At 40.4% G+C, this 17,898-nt stretch overlaps 1 protein-coding gene across 4 annotated transcripts in view; it reads right to left on the bottom strand.

The window, feature by feature from the left end:
* Window positions 1–17,898, bottom strand: part of rnf130.S (ring finger protein 130 S homeolog) — a 139,758-nt gene that overhangs the window by 41,412 nt on the left and 80,448 nt on the right. For all 4 annotated transcript variants that reach the window (XM_041588024.1, XM_018254939.2, XM_018254938.2 and 1 more), the window contains exons 4-6: window positions 9,185–9,256; window positions 5,284–5,366; window positions 1,772–1,868 (exon numbers count right to left, since the gene is read on the bottom strand). In XM_041588024.1, the coding sequence (XP_041443958.1) occupies window positions 1,772–1,868; window positions 5,284–5,366; window positions 9,185–9,256 (252 nt within the window). The remainder of the gene's footprint in view (window positions 1–1,771; window positions 1,869–5,283; window positions 5,367–9,184; window positions 9,257–17,898) is intronic.

Raw genomic sequence — 17,898 nt, 5'->3', positions numbered from 1 at the left:
CCCCAAGTGCCTGTTCAGGATTTAGAAGTGTTTTTTTTTTTCCTTAGAATTACTTACATACAGACCAGAGAAACATTTATTTATTATACAAGGAAACCAGAATGGGTTTGGTTCCCCCCCTTACCACAGAAATGGCAAACCACATCCTCCCCTCCTGGTGTTAAAACAGAGACAATAACATTTAATGTAATACAGGTATGGGACCTGTTATCCAGAATGCATGAGACCTAGGGCTTTCTGAATAACAGATCTTTCTGTAATTTGGATCATACCTTAAAGGAGAAGGAAAGCTATCAAGGCAGTTTATTGCCAATAGATTAGCAACAACAATGCAAGCTAAAACACCATTTTTATTCTTTACAATGCTTTTCCATACCTGAGTAAACAGCTCTAGTTACTGTTTGTTTAGGATAGCAGCTGCCATATTAGCTTGTTCTGACATCACTTTCTGCCTGAGTCTTTCCCCACTCGCTAAAGGCTCTTAGCTCAGATTACAGCAGGGAGCGGGGAGGAGCAAACTGAGCATGCTCAAGCCCAAGCCCTGAAAACAGGAAGTCTGATACAGAAGCCCATGTGTACACAATATAAGAAAAAGAAATGTGGTTTTGTTTTGACATAGAAATCTGAGCAGCATTACCTTGAGGGTTTACGGGTGTATTTATATAGACCTTTATGATAAAGCTTACTTGGTTTTGACCTTCTCTTTTAAGTCTAGTAGAAAATCATGTAAACATTAAATAAACCCAATAGGCTGGTTTTGCTTACAAAATATCTTACTTTGGATCATGTATAAGGTATTCTCAGGCCCAGTTTTGTGGCGAGGTCACAAAGGTCCGGGCCTAGAGCAGCAAGAGCGTAGGGGCAGCATGATGCCCTTCCGCATTCTAAGCAGCACTGGGGGAACACAAAGAAAGCAGTGAGAACCGCCGCATGCATATGTGCGCTAACGTGGGTCGGGTGGGGGCTTGCTTGTGATGGTCGGGTGGGGCTCTCTTGTGACTGTAGGTGGGCAAGCACCAGGACCCTGTGGGTGGGATGTCCAAACTGGGTACTATTTTATTATTATAGAGAAAAATGACTTTTTTTAAAAAAAAATTGAATTGTATTGTTAAAATGGAGTCTATGGGAGACAGGCTTTCTGTAATTCAGAGCTTTCTGGACAATGGATCACAAACGTGTACTAAAAAAATATACATTATTTCTACCCTCTCCTTGCTCTACAGAGTCTCTGTGTGGGTAATAAGGATCATTCAGTCTCAATCTTGTAAAATTTTCAACAAAGTCAAAGTCCAGTCTCTATGTACTTGCTTTCAAGCACTGGTGCATTTGCTTGGAAACATAAACTGCCACGTTTACAGATGACAGTCATCTGAGACATGACTGCACCATCACATAAAGTTAAATTCCATAAACTTGAATGGGGTGTTTTATGCCTCCCAAGCTACTAATTAGCCTTGGACAACAAAACATTTGAAAGCTCCCTGTGATCTGCCATAGCCCTTCATGTAAGGCAAGTGGAAACATGCTTCTTGTGTTGAGAGGCAGGGTGGGAACAAATTTTTCCCCGGTCCTCTCCTAGTAAATACGCAGATTTTAAATAGCGGGATCAAGTGTTAAAATCAGCAATTGCCTTATTTTAACACTTGATCTGAATAATTTAAAAGAATGGGCAAAACTATATCATGCCTTTTGGCACATGCCTATTCTACATGGTAGAAACAGATATGAATACAGATAATGAACCATTAATTCTTTCTGCAGCTTTACTTACAGCAATTCCTAAGGCCTTCAGAATATTTAGTTTGCACATGGGGCAGGTGCAGTGTTCACTTAGCCAGGGATCCACACATACTTTGTGAAAAACGTGCCTAGAAAAAAACAGAAATCACTATTAGAAATAGCCATAAAATGTCAACCAGCAGTGGTGTAAATAGCTGGGAAAATGTTTTCTTTTGGGCTCCTGACAGGTAACTTGAAATTGCAGGTCACCCGCAACACCCAAAGTGTGGACCAGCTGTGTTTTTGCACACATTGACGTTGCACCCGTGACGCACACTTGCAGGTAACCGTAATCAGGCAGCAGACCCGGCCCACGTGGATTCTACTTCCACTATACAAGCTCCTGCAAGGACCTCTTCCTGTGCCAAATTCATTGTGCAGGGAGTTTATCATTGCACTGCTAATAACATTATCTACATAGTAAGAACCAAACATGGAGTAGGTTCAGTTTCCATGTTTGCCCTATTTAGCTGAAGAAATAACAAAAACATAAGTCAAAATAACATCAGTCAAAAGGTATGCTCAGCACAAGTAAATACTTTGATGTTGGGAGTACAATAAGCAGCTTCAGACATTATACAATTTAGGTGCAAACTAAATAGATCCACGATCAATCCAATGCCAGTACTGCTACCTTAAAGGAGAACAAAAGCTTAACTAAAGAAGTAGGTTAGAAATGTTGTACATGATGTTTTAAGCTTCTGTACCAGCTCAAGGCAACCACAGCCCTTTAGCAGGGAAGATCTGTGTCTCCAAAGATGCCCCAGTAGCTCCCCATCTTCTTTTCTGCTGATTCACTGCACATGCTCTGTGCTGCTGTCATTTACTGAGCTTAGGGACCCACTCACAATATACAGTACACATAGAATAGAAATGTCACATTATAAGGCTGATTAGCAATTAATACAGATAATTACTACATGGCAGCACAGAAACCAGTGCAATTAAAATCAGAATTTAATAATCAGCCTTGTAGCATCCGCTTATATTACAGACCAACCTCATTTTCTGCTGGATAATTTGTGACGACCCCTAAGCTTAGCTTCTCAACAGCTGCTTAGAGCCCACTGAGCATGTGAGTGTCACAGACACTTTCCAAGATGGTGACCCCCTGTGACAACTTGAAGTCCTGGATCATTGCTCCTATTGACAAGCTGAAACTTTAAACTGGTGCAAAAAGTCCAGTATATAAAATATGGCATTTTTAACCATATTCATTTTTAGGGTTTTGTTCTCCTTTAAAGCGATTCTGTCATGATTTTTATGATGTAGTTTTTATTTCTAAATGACATTGTTTACAATGCAAATAATTAACTCTACCATATAAAATTTAATTCCTGAACCAGCAAGTGTATTTTTTAGTTGTAATATTGGTGTGTAGGCAGCCATCTCAGGTAATTTTGCCTGGTCATGTGCTTTTAGAAAGAGCCAGCACTTTAGAATGGAACTGCTTTCTGGCAGGCTGTTGTTTCTTATTTGTAACTGAATGTGTCGCAGTGGGACCTGGATTTAACAATTGAGTGCTGTTCTTATATCTACCAGGCAGCTGTTATCTTGTGTTAGGGAGCTGCTATCTGGTTAGCTTCCCATTGTTCTGCTGTTAGGCTGCTGGGAGGGGGTGATATCACTCCAACTTGCAGTACAGCAGTAAAGAGTGTCTGAAGTTTATCAGAGCACAAGTCACATGACTGGGGCAGCTGGGAAACTGACAATATGTGTATCCCCATGTCAGATTTCAAAATTAAATATAAAAAAATATGTTTGCTCCTTTCAGTGCAGAATTCTGCTGGAATAGCACTATTAACTGATGTGTTTTGAAAAAGGAAAGTTTTCACATGACAGTATCCCTTTGAGACATACCCTTAAATCCATATGCCTCCTCCTCCTCCTCCCCTGTGGATAACACAACCTCCCCTCCAGCACATGATTAAACACCTTAGGGGCCACTAACAATAATTTGCAAATGCTAACAAACCCCCAGAACAAATACCAGGCATATGTTCCACAGGCAAAGCAGGGAACACACAGGCAGAGTATGTCACATCCAGGGAGCATGGGGCAGGCAAAGTATGCCTCACACAGGGAGCATTGGGCAGGCAGAGTATGGAACACACAGGGAGCATTGGGCAGGCAGAGTTTAACACACACAGGGAGCACTGGGCAGGCAGAGTATAACACACACACGGAGCATTGGGCAGGCAGATTATGACACTCACAAGAAGTATAGGGCAGGCAAAGTATGCCTCACACTGGGACCATTTGGCAGGCAGAGTATGGCACATGCAGGGAGCATAGGGCAGGCAAAGTATGGCACACACAGGGAGCATAGAGCAGGCAGAGTATGGCACACGCAGGGAGCAAAGGGCATGCAGAGTATGGCACACATAGGGAGCATAGGGCAGACAGAGTATGGCACACACAGGGAGCATTGGGCAGGCAGAGTATGGCACACACAAACACACAGAGAGCATAGAGCAGGCAGAGTATGGCACACACAGGTAGCATAGGGCAGGCAGAGTATGGTACACACAGCGAGCACAGAGCAGGCAGAGTATGGCACACACAGGAAGGATAGGGCAGGCAGAGTATGGCACATATGGGGAGCATAGGGCATGCAGAGGAAGCATAGGTAAGGCAGAGCAGAGCAATCAGGGAAGCCTATCAGGACCACTCTAAGATGTACTACATACAGCGACACAATGCTGGTGCCCCTGAAGCAGTTTGAATGAGGTGTGGGCAGTTTCAGTCTGGGTCTCAGGTGTGAACAGTACAGGGCTTTAGGCATGTGAACAATAGAGGTGTTACAAGTGTGAAAAATGCAGGGGGGGGATTACATGTGTGAACAATGCAGGAATTTATAGTGTGCATTTGAGGTGTTAACAATGCAGGGGCCAGTTAATATCTGTAGTGATACCTTTAAAATTATACACATGGTAAACAGACATAGCAGGCAGATTTTCATGTGGGGGCCACACCTGCGGGCCGCCAGTTGGACAGCCCTTAATAAATAAAATAAACAAATTAAAGTGACTCACAAGTACCCCCATTGCAGGGGCCCCAACCTTTTTTCCCCCATGAACCACATTTAAATGTAAAAAGAGTTGGGGAGCAACACATGTATGTAAAATGTTTTTGGGGTACCAAATAAGTGCTGTGATTGGCTGTTTGGTAGCCCCTATGTGGACTGGCTGCCTACAGGAGGCTCTGTTTGGCAGTACACATGGTTTTTATTAGGGATGCTCCGAATCCACTATTTTGGATTCAGCCGAACCCCTGAATCCTTTGCAAAAGATTCAGGTCTATGGGCGTCATTTCCGCTGCGAAACAATTCACCCATCCCTATTTAAAACCATTTATATCTATAAAACATTTGTCAACCACCAGGGTTCAGTTTAGGGGTTGACATATGTGGCCTTACCCCAAACCTAAGCCTTAAACACAAAACATGCTGCAGTTTTAAGAGGGGACCAGGCGGGAGACATGCTTTATGAATTATCCACTTACTTGCACGGCAGCACTCTAACAATATCATTCTGCTTGTAGCTTTCGATGCAGACAGCACAGTGATCGAAGTCTGGATCGGTTTCCTGAACAAAAATTGACAGTTAGTGTATGTTCTCCAACCCATTTAGCATAAAGGTCCATTTTATAGAAATATTCAATGATGATACAGCAGTCACATAAGAGTGCAGCCCAGACACAGACATTTCTTTAATGTTCTGCATTCTGTGTTTCACATGTGTTCTGCGCTTACATGTGCCATTGCGAAGGACAGCCCATAAAGGAAGAATTGGTCTGGGCCTGCTCTTCCCCGTGGCTGAACGCATTTGACCAGGACGCAGCCCAAAGCACTGGTGAGTATGAGCCCTTATGCATGTTCAGTAAGCAGTAAATATAGCTTTTTGTGACTGCTTAAAGGGATTCTGTCATGATTTTTATGATATAGTTTTTATTTCTAAATTACATTGTTTACACTGCAAATAATTCACTCTCCTGTTCAATGTAACTGGATGTGTTGCAGTGGGACTTGGCTTTTACTATTGATTGCAGGCAGCTGTTATCTTGTGTTAGGAAGCTGTTATCTGCTTACCTTCCCATTGTTCTGTTGTTAGACTGCTGGGGGTGGAAGGGAGCCAGCGAAATCACTCCAACTTGCAGTACAGCAGTATAGAGTGACTGAAGTTTATCAGAACACATGAGTCACATGACTGGGGGCTGCTGGGAAACTGACAATATATCTAGCCCCATGTCAGATTTCAAAATTAAATATAAAAAAATCTGCTCTTTTGAGAAACGGATTTCAGTGTAGAATTCTGCTGGAGTAGCACTATTAACTGATGCATTTTGAAAAAAACAAGTTTTCCTACTACAGTATGCCTTTAATTAAAAGAAAAACACTGGTTCTAGACCAGATACAAATGGCTCATCAAGATTTAGTGAGAGGGCACATAGACTGACCCCAAAAAAATGTAGCCACATCTAAGTGACATTGTTCTCCATCAATGTTGGGATGCTCGTGTTCAGTTTAGGATGGAGCTTATATCAGCGTGTACATTTTTTACAGCCAGCAAGGCTGGTCATGTCTCCTTTCTAATAATCATCATCTGCCTATCGGGTAATTAACATCTATGAGATTTAATATCCAGACGGCTTGGGACCTAAGGCTTCTTGTACTACCTGTATCTGGCTGCTGGAATAAAGGATCATTTCCAGATAATACAGTGTTTGATACCCTCGTTATTGTACCCATCCTCTTTATCGTGCCTGTACTGGCCTCATTCAAGACCCTTGTTATTGTACCCATCCTCTTTATCGTGCCTGCACTGGCCTCATTCAAGACCCTCGTTATTGTACCCACCCTCTTTATCGTGCCTGCACTAGCCTCATTCAAGACCCTCATTATTGTACCCATCCTCTTTATCCTGCCTGCTCTGGCCTCATTCAAGACTCTTGTTATTGTACCCACCCTCTTTATCGTCCCTGCACTGGCCTCATTCAAGAACCTCATTATTGTACCCATCCTCTTTATCGTGCCTGCACTGGCCTCATGTTGTTAAGCTTTTTACTTAAAAAAAATCCTCCAAAAGAATGATATGTCTCAAGAGCAGATCCCAGGAAGGAAAGACAAGGGCACAGCCACTGTCATATGCCTCCGAAGCAACCAACAGCCACTGTACATCCTACTCAGAGAAAGCAGCTTGCATCCAATGGCAACACCGCATGGTGAGGTGGTGAAGGCCTCTACATGAAGCATCTTTGCTGACGTGGCTGGAGGCTTACAGTGGTAAGTTTCCTTCTCAACTTTTGTGTGCACAGTTTTGAAAAACTGTGCTCAGGTCAGAATACAAAATAAGTTTTCACTTAAAATTCTTTGTATGCACCACAATTTGTTGTGTGCACTGGCCTCAAAAATGTTTGTTAGAGGGAACATTTCCCTTAAGACCAATCATTCAATGTATGACTTCTCAAAACATGCAGAAGAAATTGAATAGCTTTTGCCCTAGAATAGAGATGTTCACAAAACGAATACAAGGTATGGCCATTGGGATGTCATAAGGATGATGTTAAGAAGAATTAAGGATTCCCATTCTAGATGAGCCAGTTGGTTTCAATTCATTCTTATGTTACCAGATTATTATATTTTTTTAAATAAAGAAAGCTAAGGCAGAACATTGTCATAATACAGTCAGTACAGCAGCTGCAGTTTGGAATGCCATGGCATCCAATCTGTACAGCACAGAAAGTCAATGCTTTTTTATGCACCTATGCAATTGTTTGTGGGTGTCTGTGGCAACATTTTTGTTTCAGTTCTCATGTCTTTTGTTTCACCATATTCGCATTTCCCTGTGCTGTAGGTCTGGGCCAATGCACCTGAACCCTACCTTCTTACTGAATGGATTTATTCACATGGGACCAAGTTCTGCTTGAATCCAGAACCCTGAATCAGAAATTATTTATACAGGTATGGGACCTGTTACCCAGAATGCTTAGGACCAGGGGGGTTTCCAGATAATGGATCTACATAATTTAGATCTACTTACCTTAAGTATACTAATAAATCATGTAAACATTAAACCCAATAGGCTGGTTCTTCTTCGAATTAGGATTAATTATATCTTAGTTTGGATCAAGTACAATGTACAGGTATGGGACCTTTTCACAATTTGGATCTCCATACCTTAAAGGGACACTGTCATGGGAAAACATTTTTTTTTTCAAAACGCATCAGTTAATAGCGCTGCACAAGCTGAATTCTGCACTGAAATCCATTTCTAAAAAGAGCAAACAGATTTTTTTTTATATTTAATTTTGAAATCTGACATGGGGCTAGACATATTGACAGTTTATGACAGTCATGTGACTTCAGTCGCTCTTTACTGCTCTACTGCAAGTTGGAGTGATATCACCCACTCCCTCCCCCCCAGCAGCCTAACAACAGAACAATGGGAATGTAACGAGATAACAGTTCCTTAACACAAGATAACATTCAATAGTAAAATCCAGGTGCCACTGCGACACATTTACATTTAATAGGAGAAACAACAGCCTGCCAGAAAGCAGTTTCATCCTAAAGTACTAGCTCTTTCTGAAAGCACATGACCAGGCAAATGAACACATTAAAAAAAAAAATACACTCTAGAGGGCAACCTGAAAAATTTGATAGGATATGGGGTGTCTGGATGGAGACACATATGTTAACCTTGCCATAACTGTGTGGTACATATATTGCTGCTCTTTGACTGTGTTCAGAGTGTGAAGTCACGACTGCTGCTGTAATTTTATTTTATTTGTTTTATTTTATCTGTTCCCCCTTCCCTTCCTTTCTGTATCCCCCCTTTTTTGAAAATTTCAATAAAAAAAATACACTAGCTGGTTCACAAATTCAATTTTATATTGTAGAGTGGATTATTTACAGTGTAATTTAGAAATAAAAACAACATCATAAAAATCATGACAGAATCCCTTTAAGTCTACTTAAAAATTATTTAAATAATTTATCTATTTATCCAGTTTTTATTTTTACACTGAACTGTTCCTTTAAGGTGCTGTAAACCTTCCAAAAGTCTACCGTGCACCCAGGCATCAAGACCCATGGCAGGCAGATATCAGCAGACAATTCAGGCCCTCTAAACAACAGCTTATCTGCCAGTGTATGGAGGTCCTCCGACTGGCCTGCCCAGACTGCAAAAAACAGCCAGATATTGATTAGGCAGGTATTGTCGTCATTGTTATCCAATTATTTGGCATGAAGGTCAAACAACTGGATTAGCACAATATCGCTCACCTCAAGGTTTTGTCGCCCGCGCTAATGCAATGGGGGAGCATTTTTTTACATAGCATAGAAGCTTCAATGCATCACTTAAACATATATTATAACTTGACTATGTATAACTATAGCACTTACCTTATCCCCTTTCTTGACAGTCCTTGTGGTCAGCTTGCCGATCGCTTTCTTAGCTGCGTCCCCAAGTCTGCGCTGTGAAGATCCAAAAGATAAAGGGATGAATCATTAAAAATGAACGTCAGAGGGAGAATTCTCAAACATGTATTATTAATCATAAAAGAAGAGCTTTCCAGGGACATTTATTATTACCAGCTAAAATTAGGGCTGCAAGATTAAATCCTATCAAAAAAGTCCTAATATTAAGACATCAATTTGCTGATGAGCAGTCAAACACACAGAGACAAGTGCGTTATAAGATCCATCACATCTTAATTGAGCAACACACTTCATTAAGTCAATAACAAGAATAGCTCAAATTCTCATTCTCAATTATTTTTAAATGATGCTCTTCTGGGCATTTTTGAGGAGCTCCATGTACTTATCTCTTTCTTACACATTTTCCATTACAAGTACGCAAGTCATTAGAATATGATTTTATGGATGAAGGGTTTCTAAGACTGAGAAGGGTTTTTTTACGATAATTACAGCAAGCATTTTTATATAAATTAAATTAATCTACTGTGTTGGTCTAATGACCCTGAAAAAACACACACAAGCACATTAAGTACAGGTGCAGCTCTCGGATGAAAACAGTATCAATATGTCACTGCTGCTAAACTCATACACCTCTGCCATACCATTCTGCCAATCCCTGCAATGACTTTCACTGCCATTCAGAATATAATTCACATCAATGAGCACATTGATAGCATTCCATAACTCTGCCCCACTCTACATCTCTGAAATCATCTCCAGAAACTCACCAAACTGCTTGCTATGTTCCTCTAATGACTTACTCCTCAACTCTGCTCTCATTACCTGCTCGCATGCTCGCTAAAAGACTTTTAGGGTAGAGACACACGTTCAGATTCAGGGAGATTTTGTCGCCCAATGATAAATCACCTCTTTTTCGGGGTGACCAATCTCCCCGAACTGCCTCCCGCCGGCTAGAATCTAAACCTCCAGCGTGATGGCACTCCATTCCATAAATGAAGGGCTTATTATCTATATAAAAATACCCTAATTACAGGGGGGCAGTAAAGGTAAAAGCATTATAACGATCCCCTAGTGCTTTCTATATACACATTATTTCCTATATACAGTAATATCTATGTTACTTAATGTTTGCATTTGATGAAGCTTCTTACCTAGATCTCAACAGAACAACGAACCCTGTGGACATAAACAGATGATGCACTGAAGGCAATAGTGAAACCCAGTTCTGTGTACAATACAAATACAGGAATGCATGGCACAGACTGATTTATGCCCTATACTATCATCTTAAAGACCATTAACAACACAACTTTTCTAAACTGAATCTCCTCAGTTTATAAAAAAGTCATTAAAGTCATAATAATCTGTGTATTTAAATAGATAGACAGAGAGAGAGAGAGAGAAAGAGATAATCCCACGGTACACTACTCAACAGATCTTACATTATTTGTTACTAAAAAACAAGCCTATATATGCCCCCAGAAAGGGATATATATAAGAAGCGATCAGCGCCTGTGGCAACAGAAATAAAAAACAGACATAGCGCAGTATGTTCACAATGTGAAATATCACCCTGTGCATACACTGGATGGTAAGTAGATGTGTTTTTCCCTTCTCCTTTAAATGGCCACTTATAAGGGTGTAGAGTTGCAATACAGGTGGACAGAAGAAAGGAAAGGTATTTTTTTCTGTGAACTTTCCTGTGAAATGGAATGTGTATTCCGAAGATGCAGATGCCTTCACCTTATATATAAAAAATGCCTACTTACAAACCACTGCCGTGGTATGGTGTATTTAACATGAAGCTCTTTCAAGTTCCTCCTTCAGCGTTCACCACTCCTTCCGAGTTTCTCAGCAGGAATACAAATCGATAATAGTATAACACCGTTTATTTAAAACATAATTAAAAACAATTAAAAATTCTCACTCACATTTCCCTTGCGGGTTTTTGCGCATTGAGTCCAAATAAAAGTCTTTCTGGGGTCCCCCAAAGGCAATCCTGTCCGCTCACTCCAAATTCTTGCCAGCTTGCTTCAGGTGCCTTGGTCTGGATTGTTGTGTCCCCCAAACTCTGCCTAACGCGTTTCGCTGGGTGTTACCAGCTTCCTCAGAGGCGTCTCTGAGGAAGCTGGTAACACCCAGCGAAACGCGTTAGGCAGAGTTTGGGGGACACAACAATCCAGACCAAGGCACCTGAAGCAAGCTGGCAAGAATTTGGAGTGAGCGGACAGGATTGCCTTTGGGGGACCCCAGAAAGACTTTTATTTGGACTCAATGCGCAAAAACCCGCAAGGGAAATGTGAGTGAGAATTTTTAATTGTTTTTAATTATGTTTTAAATAAACGGTGTTATACTATTATCGATTTGTATTCCTGCTGAGAAACTCGGAAGGAGTGGTGAACGCTGAAGGAGGAACTTGAAAGAGCTTCATGTTAAATACACCATACCACGGCAGTGGTTTGTAAGTAGGCATTTTTTATATATAAGGTGAAGGCATCTGCATCTTCGGAATACACATTCCATTTCACAGGAAAGTTCACAGAAAAAAATACCTTTCCTTTCTTCTGTCCACCTGTATTGCCACTCTACACCCTTATAAGTGGCCATTTAAAGGAGAAGGGAAGAACACATCTACTTACCATCCAGTGTATGCACAGGGTGATATTTCACATTGTGAACATACTGCGCTATGTCTGTTTTTTATTTCTGTTGCCACAGGCGCTGATCGCTTCTTATATATATCCCTTTCTGGGGGCATATATAGGCTTGTTTTTTGGATTTACATACGGTTGAGAGACTGTGAAGGGGTCGGCAAGAAATATTCTAAGAGACTGACATTTTTTATTGGGCTGCATTTTGTAAGCTATACATTGTTTTCATTATTTGTTACTAGCATCCAGGTAGACAGTATATTTTTGTGTGAGTGCTCCTCCTTTGGGGCTATAGAGAGATAGACAAATAGATTGATAGATAGATAGATATAAGAGTATGTATTAGGGATGCCTAGAATCCTTCTCGAAAGGTTCGGAGTATGTATTAGGGATGCCTAGAATCCTTCTCGAAAGGTTAGGCCTGGCAGAAGGATTTGGCCGAATCCTGCTGAAAAGGACGAATCTTGGCCGAATTCCGAACCAAAACCTGGATTCAGTGCATCCCAAGTATGTATACCATTTGAATACGTATGACGTTAAACAAATAAAACAGGAGTTTTACAATTTTTTTCTTTTTTCTTTTTTAATATGAAGTTCAGCCAAACGCAACAGCGCAGTGACTCTTTCACAGGATATGTCACAAAGACATCTGTAGTCTGAATAGAAACAGAAACAGTCTGAACAGAATCCAATAGATCAATCCTGACTGGAAGTTTAAACTCAACCAGCAGGCACAATCTGGGCTAAAATAGAGAAAGGTCAGTCACAGTGTCCCATCAAAGTACACGAAGGTCAGATTTAATAGGTTGCCTTCTCAAGAGTCACATTCTGCTTTTACATTTCTGTGCCAAAACATTACCCTTTAGACACAGCTCAGCAGAATAAAATAACGATTAAACACAACCTTTGTATCTTTACTGGGCACTCAGGAGTGTGAATGAGACAGTAACCAAGCCAGACATTCTCTGGCAGCTACACAGAACCTGATCCAAGCTGATTTTAGGATTGGGTACTCAACAATTTCTGCATTGTTCTTTATTGTGTCAGTGCTGCACTATCACACCTCCAAGCTTGATAAAGGTTAAGAAAGAGATTCTTGCGAGATATCAATAATGTTCCAAAAGACTAGAGGAAGGAGAGTTTCAGGTTTCTGCCTTACTGCAGTACTCAATCCCTTCTGAATTGGGGGCAGCAATTTCGTATTGATATGAAACTGGCAAGATACTTGGTTACGGATATGGATATTACAAGGAGGGAAGGGTTTCGATGGAAATCACCCTCAAGATTCCTATCCTTGATTTTGAACTGTACCGAAAGTCCGTTAAAATAGAATTATTGGCTAGGAAATAGTTTAGTCCAAAAACAAAGCTAAATAACGAGTTGCGCCAATGGAAGGGAATACATGAAATGTTTTAAAAATCTCCTAATTTTATATGTTCTGTAGAATGATGCAATGAAAATAATTAAAGAAAAGGCTTTTTTGCCAAAAGGTCATTTCACACTTCAGACCAGGATTTTGTATTGTATATGCTTTTCATTGCTAATGAAAGTAGATGAAGCCCACTCTTCAAGATGCCACTACAGAATGGGACCTGGGGTCTTCCGGATAAGAGATCTTTCCTTCATTTGAATCTTCATACCTTTCTACAAGAAAATCATATAAACTTTAAATAAACCCAATAGGCTGGTTTTGCTTCCAAAAATAATTAATCATATCTTAGTTGGGATCAATTACAAGCTACGGTTTTATTATGACAGGGGGGAAAAAAACATTTTTTATAATTTGTTTAAAATTAAAGGGATACTGTCATGGGAAAAAAATATTTTCAGAATGAATCAATTAATTGTGTTGCTCTAGCAGAATTCTGCACTGAAATCCATTTCTCACAAGAGCAAACAGATTTTTTTATATTAAATTTTGAAATCTGACATGGGGCTAGACATTTTGTCAATTTCCCAGCTGCCCCAAGTCATGTGACTTGTGCTCTGATAAACTTCAATCACTCTTTACTGCTGTACTACAAGTTGGAGTGATATCACCCCCCTCCCTTTTTCCCCCCACCAGCCAAACAAAAGAACAATGGGAAGGTAACCAGATAGCAGATCCCTACACAAGATAACAGCTGCCTGGTAGATCTAAGAACAGCACTCAATAGTAAAAACCCATGTCCCACTGAGAAGGAAAAACAGCAGCCTGCCAGAAAGCATTTCTCTCCTAAAGTGCAGGCACAAGTCACATGACATGGGGCAGATGGGAAATTGACAAAATGTCTAGCCCCATGTCAGATTTCAAAATTGAATATAAAAAAATCTGTTTACTCTTTTGAGAAATGGATTTCAATGCAGAATTCTGCTGGAGCAGCACTATTAACTGATTCATTTTGAACATTTTTTTTTTCCCATGACAGGTGCCCATACCCCCATATCCACACATATGATATGATAAGGTGGTGGTTAGATGTTAGTATTCTAAGCAACTTTTCAGTTGGCCTTCACTAAATAGTTACATAGTTAGAGTGGGTTGAAAAAAACCAAAGTCCACCAAGTTCAACCACTCCAAATGAAACTCAGCACACATACATACACACACTGACGCTGATCCATCAATACACTCTTTTGCACACATACCAATTCTATACTAACTGTAAATTTTAGTATCACAATAGCCTATGATATTATGTCTGTCCAAGAAATCACCCAAGCCACTCGTAAAAGAATAACAGACTCAGCCATAACAACATCAACTGACAGTGCATTCCCCAACCTCACTGTCCTCACGCTAAAGAACTACCTAGACTGCTTCAAATGAAAGTTCTTTTCGTCTAGTCTGAAGGGGTGGCCTCTGGTACGTGATCCTCTTTATGGGTGAAAAGGTCCCCTGCTATTTGTCTATAATGTCCTGTAATGTACTTGTAAAGTGTAATCATGTCCCTTCGCAAGCGCCTTTTTTCCAGAGAAAACAACCCCAACCTTGACAGTCTACCCTCATGATTTAAATCTTCCATCCCTCTAACCAGTTTAGTTGCACTTCTCTGCACTCTCTCCAGCTCATTTATATCCTTCTGGGACTGGAGCCCAAAACTGCACTGCATGCTCCAGATGAGGCCTCACCTATAAGGAGGAAAAACTATGTTTTCATCCCTTGATGATGCCCTTTTTTATGCAAGACAGCAATTTATTTGCTTTACGGTGTTGGCACACGTGGAGATTGACTGCCCAGGGACAAATCTTCTCTACTGAGGGTGACTAATCTCCCCGAAATACCTTCCCACCGGCAAGAATAGGAATCGCCCGCGGGATGGCATATGAATCGCTTTGGATCAGTCGCCTGAAGTTTCCTTTGTGAGGCAACTTCGGGTGACTTTGGAAATCCAAAGCGATTTGTATGCCATCCAGCCGGCGATTCATATTCTTACAGGCGGGAAGGCATTTTGCATTAGTCACCAACAGTAGAGAAGACTTGTCACTAGACGACTTATCTCCCCATCTGCCATCACCCTTAGCAGCCACAGAATGACACTGCTTGGAATTCGAAAAACTTGTTATCTACAAAGACCATTCAAAGCTGAAAAAGGAGAAAAGGCACAGGATACACCACAGATACCAGATAAGCTCTGTTGTAGTACAATGGGATTCTTTAGAACTTATCTGTTATCTACTGTGTATCTGTGAGAAGCCCTGGTGCTCTAGTGGGGCGGCAGGGATTCCTGCAGCCTTAGTCTTCTGTGTGCATTTGTTGCTGTGAGATTATGGGACGCACGCTCGTCCACTTCAGGATTTATGTGCTGAGGCGCGTGACGTTTAGTGTCTTTGACTACTCTTACGTCTCCTGAATCAGTACTGCCTGTCCTGATTGGTATCGACCCGGCCTGTGCCTTGACCCCGTTCCTGTAATCCGCTCTACTCACGACGATCGGTTCCCTTGTCTGCCCAGAACTCTCTCTCTCTGGTCCGCTCCTCCATAAGTGAAAGGTGGTTGTTATGGTCGCGACTGGGAGATTGGCGCTAGTTCTGGGTTTGGGATTCTGATCGTAACAATATCCTGTGCTTAAATGGCTGCCCCATGGCTACACAGCAGCTTGTTTATATAAACTATAGTAGTACTTTTCTGCTATCTACTTTGTATCCTGTGCTTGAATGGCGGCCCCATGGCTACACATCAGCTTGTTTATATAAACTATAGTAGTACTTATCTGTTATCTACTGTTTATCCTGTGCTTGAACGGCTGCCCCATGGCTACACAGCAGCTTGTTTATATAAACTATAGTAGTACTTATCTGTTATCTACTGTGTATCCTGTGCTTGAACAGCTTGTTTATATAAACTACAGTAGAGTTTCTTACGCAAACACACCAGTTTTACCAGTGCAGGGCAACACTACATTATACGGTCATTCCTTTTAAGCATTTTCAGTTTTTGGGTATTTTTTTAAGGTATTTTAAAGAGGTAGTCCTCCTTTGAGTTAAGTTTTAGTTTATTATAGAATGGCCATTTCAAAGCACCTTTTCAATTGGTCTTCATTATTTATTTTTAGTTTTTGAATTATTTGCCTTCTTCTTCCGACGCCTTCGATCTTTCAAATGGGGGTCACTGACCCCATCTAAACACAAATGCTCTGTAAGGCTACAAATGTATTGCTACTTTTTATTACTCCTTTTTCTATTCAGCCCCTCTCTTATTCATATGCCAGTCTCTTATTCAAATCAATGCATGGTTACTAGGGTAATTTTGCCAAACCAGCAAACTGAAGAGCTGCTGAATAAAAAGCTAAATAACTCAACAACCACAAATAATAAAAATGAAAATCAACTGTAAATTGTCTCAGACTATCACTCTCTACATTATACTAAAAGTTAACTTGAAAGCGAACAACCCATTTAATTGAAACTACGGGATTACTTTGTTAATTGTGCTAAATAGTTTTATGGTACATTGAATTTCACTAGCACAGAAATATATATTGTCTATAGGAGTTTAGGATTCATATTCCTCATGCAGATGAATAACATGCAATGGAGAAAATGCCAACGTCTGGGCACATAATTAGGTAAATCTTGCCTATTGCACAAGTTGCTATGTAGGAAACGACCTTTATTTATTTCTTTATTTCATTTTTTTTCCTCTGACTGTTTTTTTTTTTTTAAAGGTCAGGCGAAACTTGATGAAATTTTTATGCGGTAAAAAGCTTCAGCGGATGAATGTTTAATGAGGAGGTGGCAGTACTCAAGAATCAACGTTAGAAATGCTCAGATCTTGTAAAGGAGAAGACAGAGCTATTAGCTCGGATGGAGAAAAAAAAAAAAAGTCTTCCATTTGGCATATTTAAAGTCACATCTTTTGAATCACAATTTTCTTTTTATTCAGCTGTAAAGAGAAGATTTTATTATTTTTTTTAAAGCAGTTTTTGTGAAAGAGCTACAGGAATCGCTATTTAAGCAAGATATGCTCAATCTACTGCAGACTGCCTTTATTTACAAAATTCTGTTTCCCTGCTCAATAAATGGCAGATATTAGGAATAAAAACAGAAGAGAATGCATTTGCATTGGTATTAATCATGCAAATAATCTGCCTGGCTGCTGATCTGCAGGATTATGAATGTGTAATATTCAGTCTTTCTTCTTTGGTGAATAATAAATAAAAGGTACAAGGGCTTTTCTTTTTATCAGAGATCTGTTGTTTCACTGAATGTTTCTCAACTCTTAAAGGAACAGTTCAGTGTAAAAAAACAACTGGATAGATAGGCTGTGTTAAATTAAAAAAATGTTTCTAATATAGTTAGTTATAAAGGCCGGAGTGACTGGATGTCGAACAGAACAGAACTCTACTTCCTGCTTTTTAGCTCTCTAACTCTGAGTTAGTCAGCGACTTGAAGGGGGCCCACATGGGACATAACTATTCAGTGAGTTTGCAATTGATCCTCAGCATTCAGCTCAGATTCAAAAGCAACAGTTATGGTCCATGTGCCCCCCCCTCAAGTCACTGATTGGTTATGCTTGGTCACCAGGGTAACCAGTCAGTGGAAACC

This window comes from Xenopus laevis, chromosome 3S, assembly GCF_017654675.1.
Source record: "Xenopus laevis strain J_2021 chromosome 3S, Xenopus_laevis_v10.1, whole genome shotgun sequence".
In the NCBI taxonomy this organism is placed as follows: Eukaryota; Metazoa; Chordata; class Amphibia; order Anura; family Pipidae; genus Xenopus; species Xenopus laevis.
The sequence above is the reverse complement of the archived record's forward strand: the minus strand, read 5'-3'. Positions and strand labels throughout refer to the sequence as shown.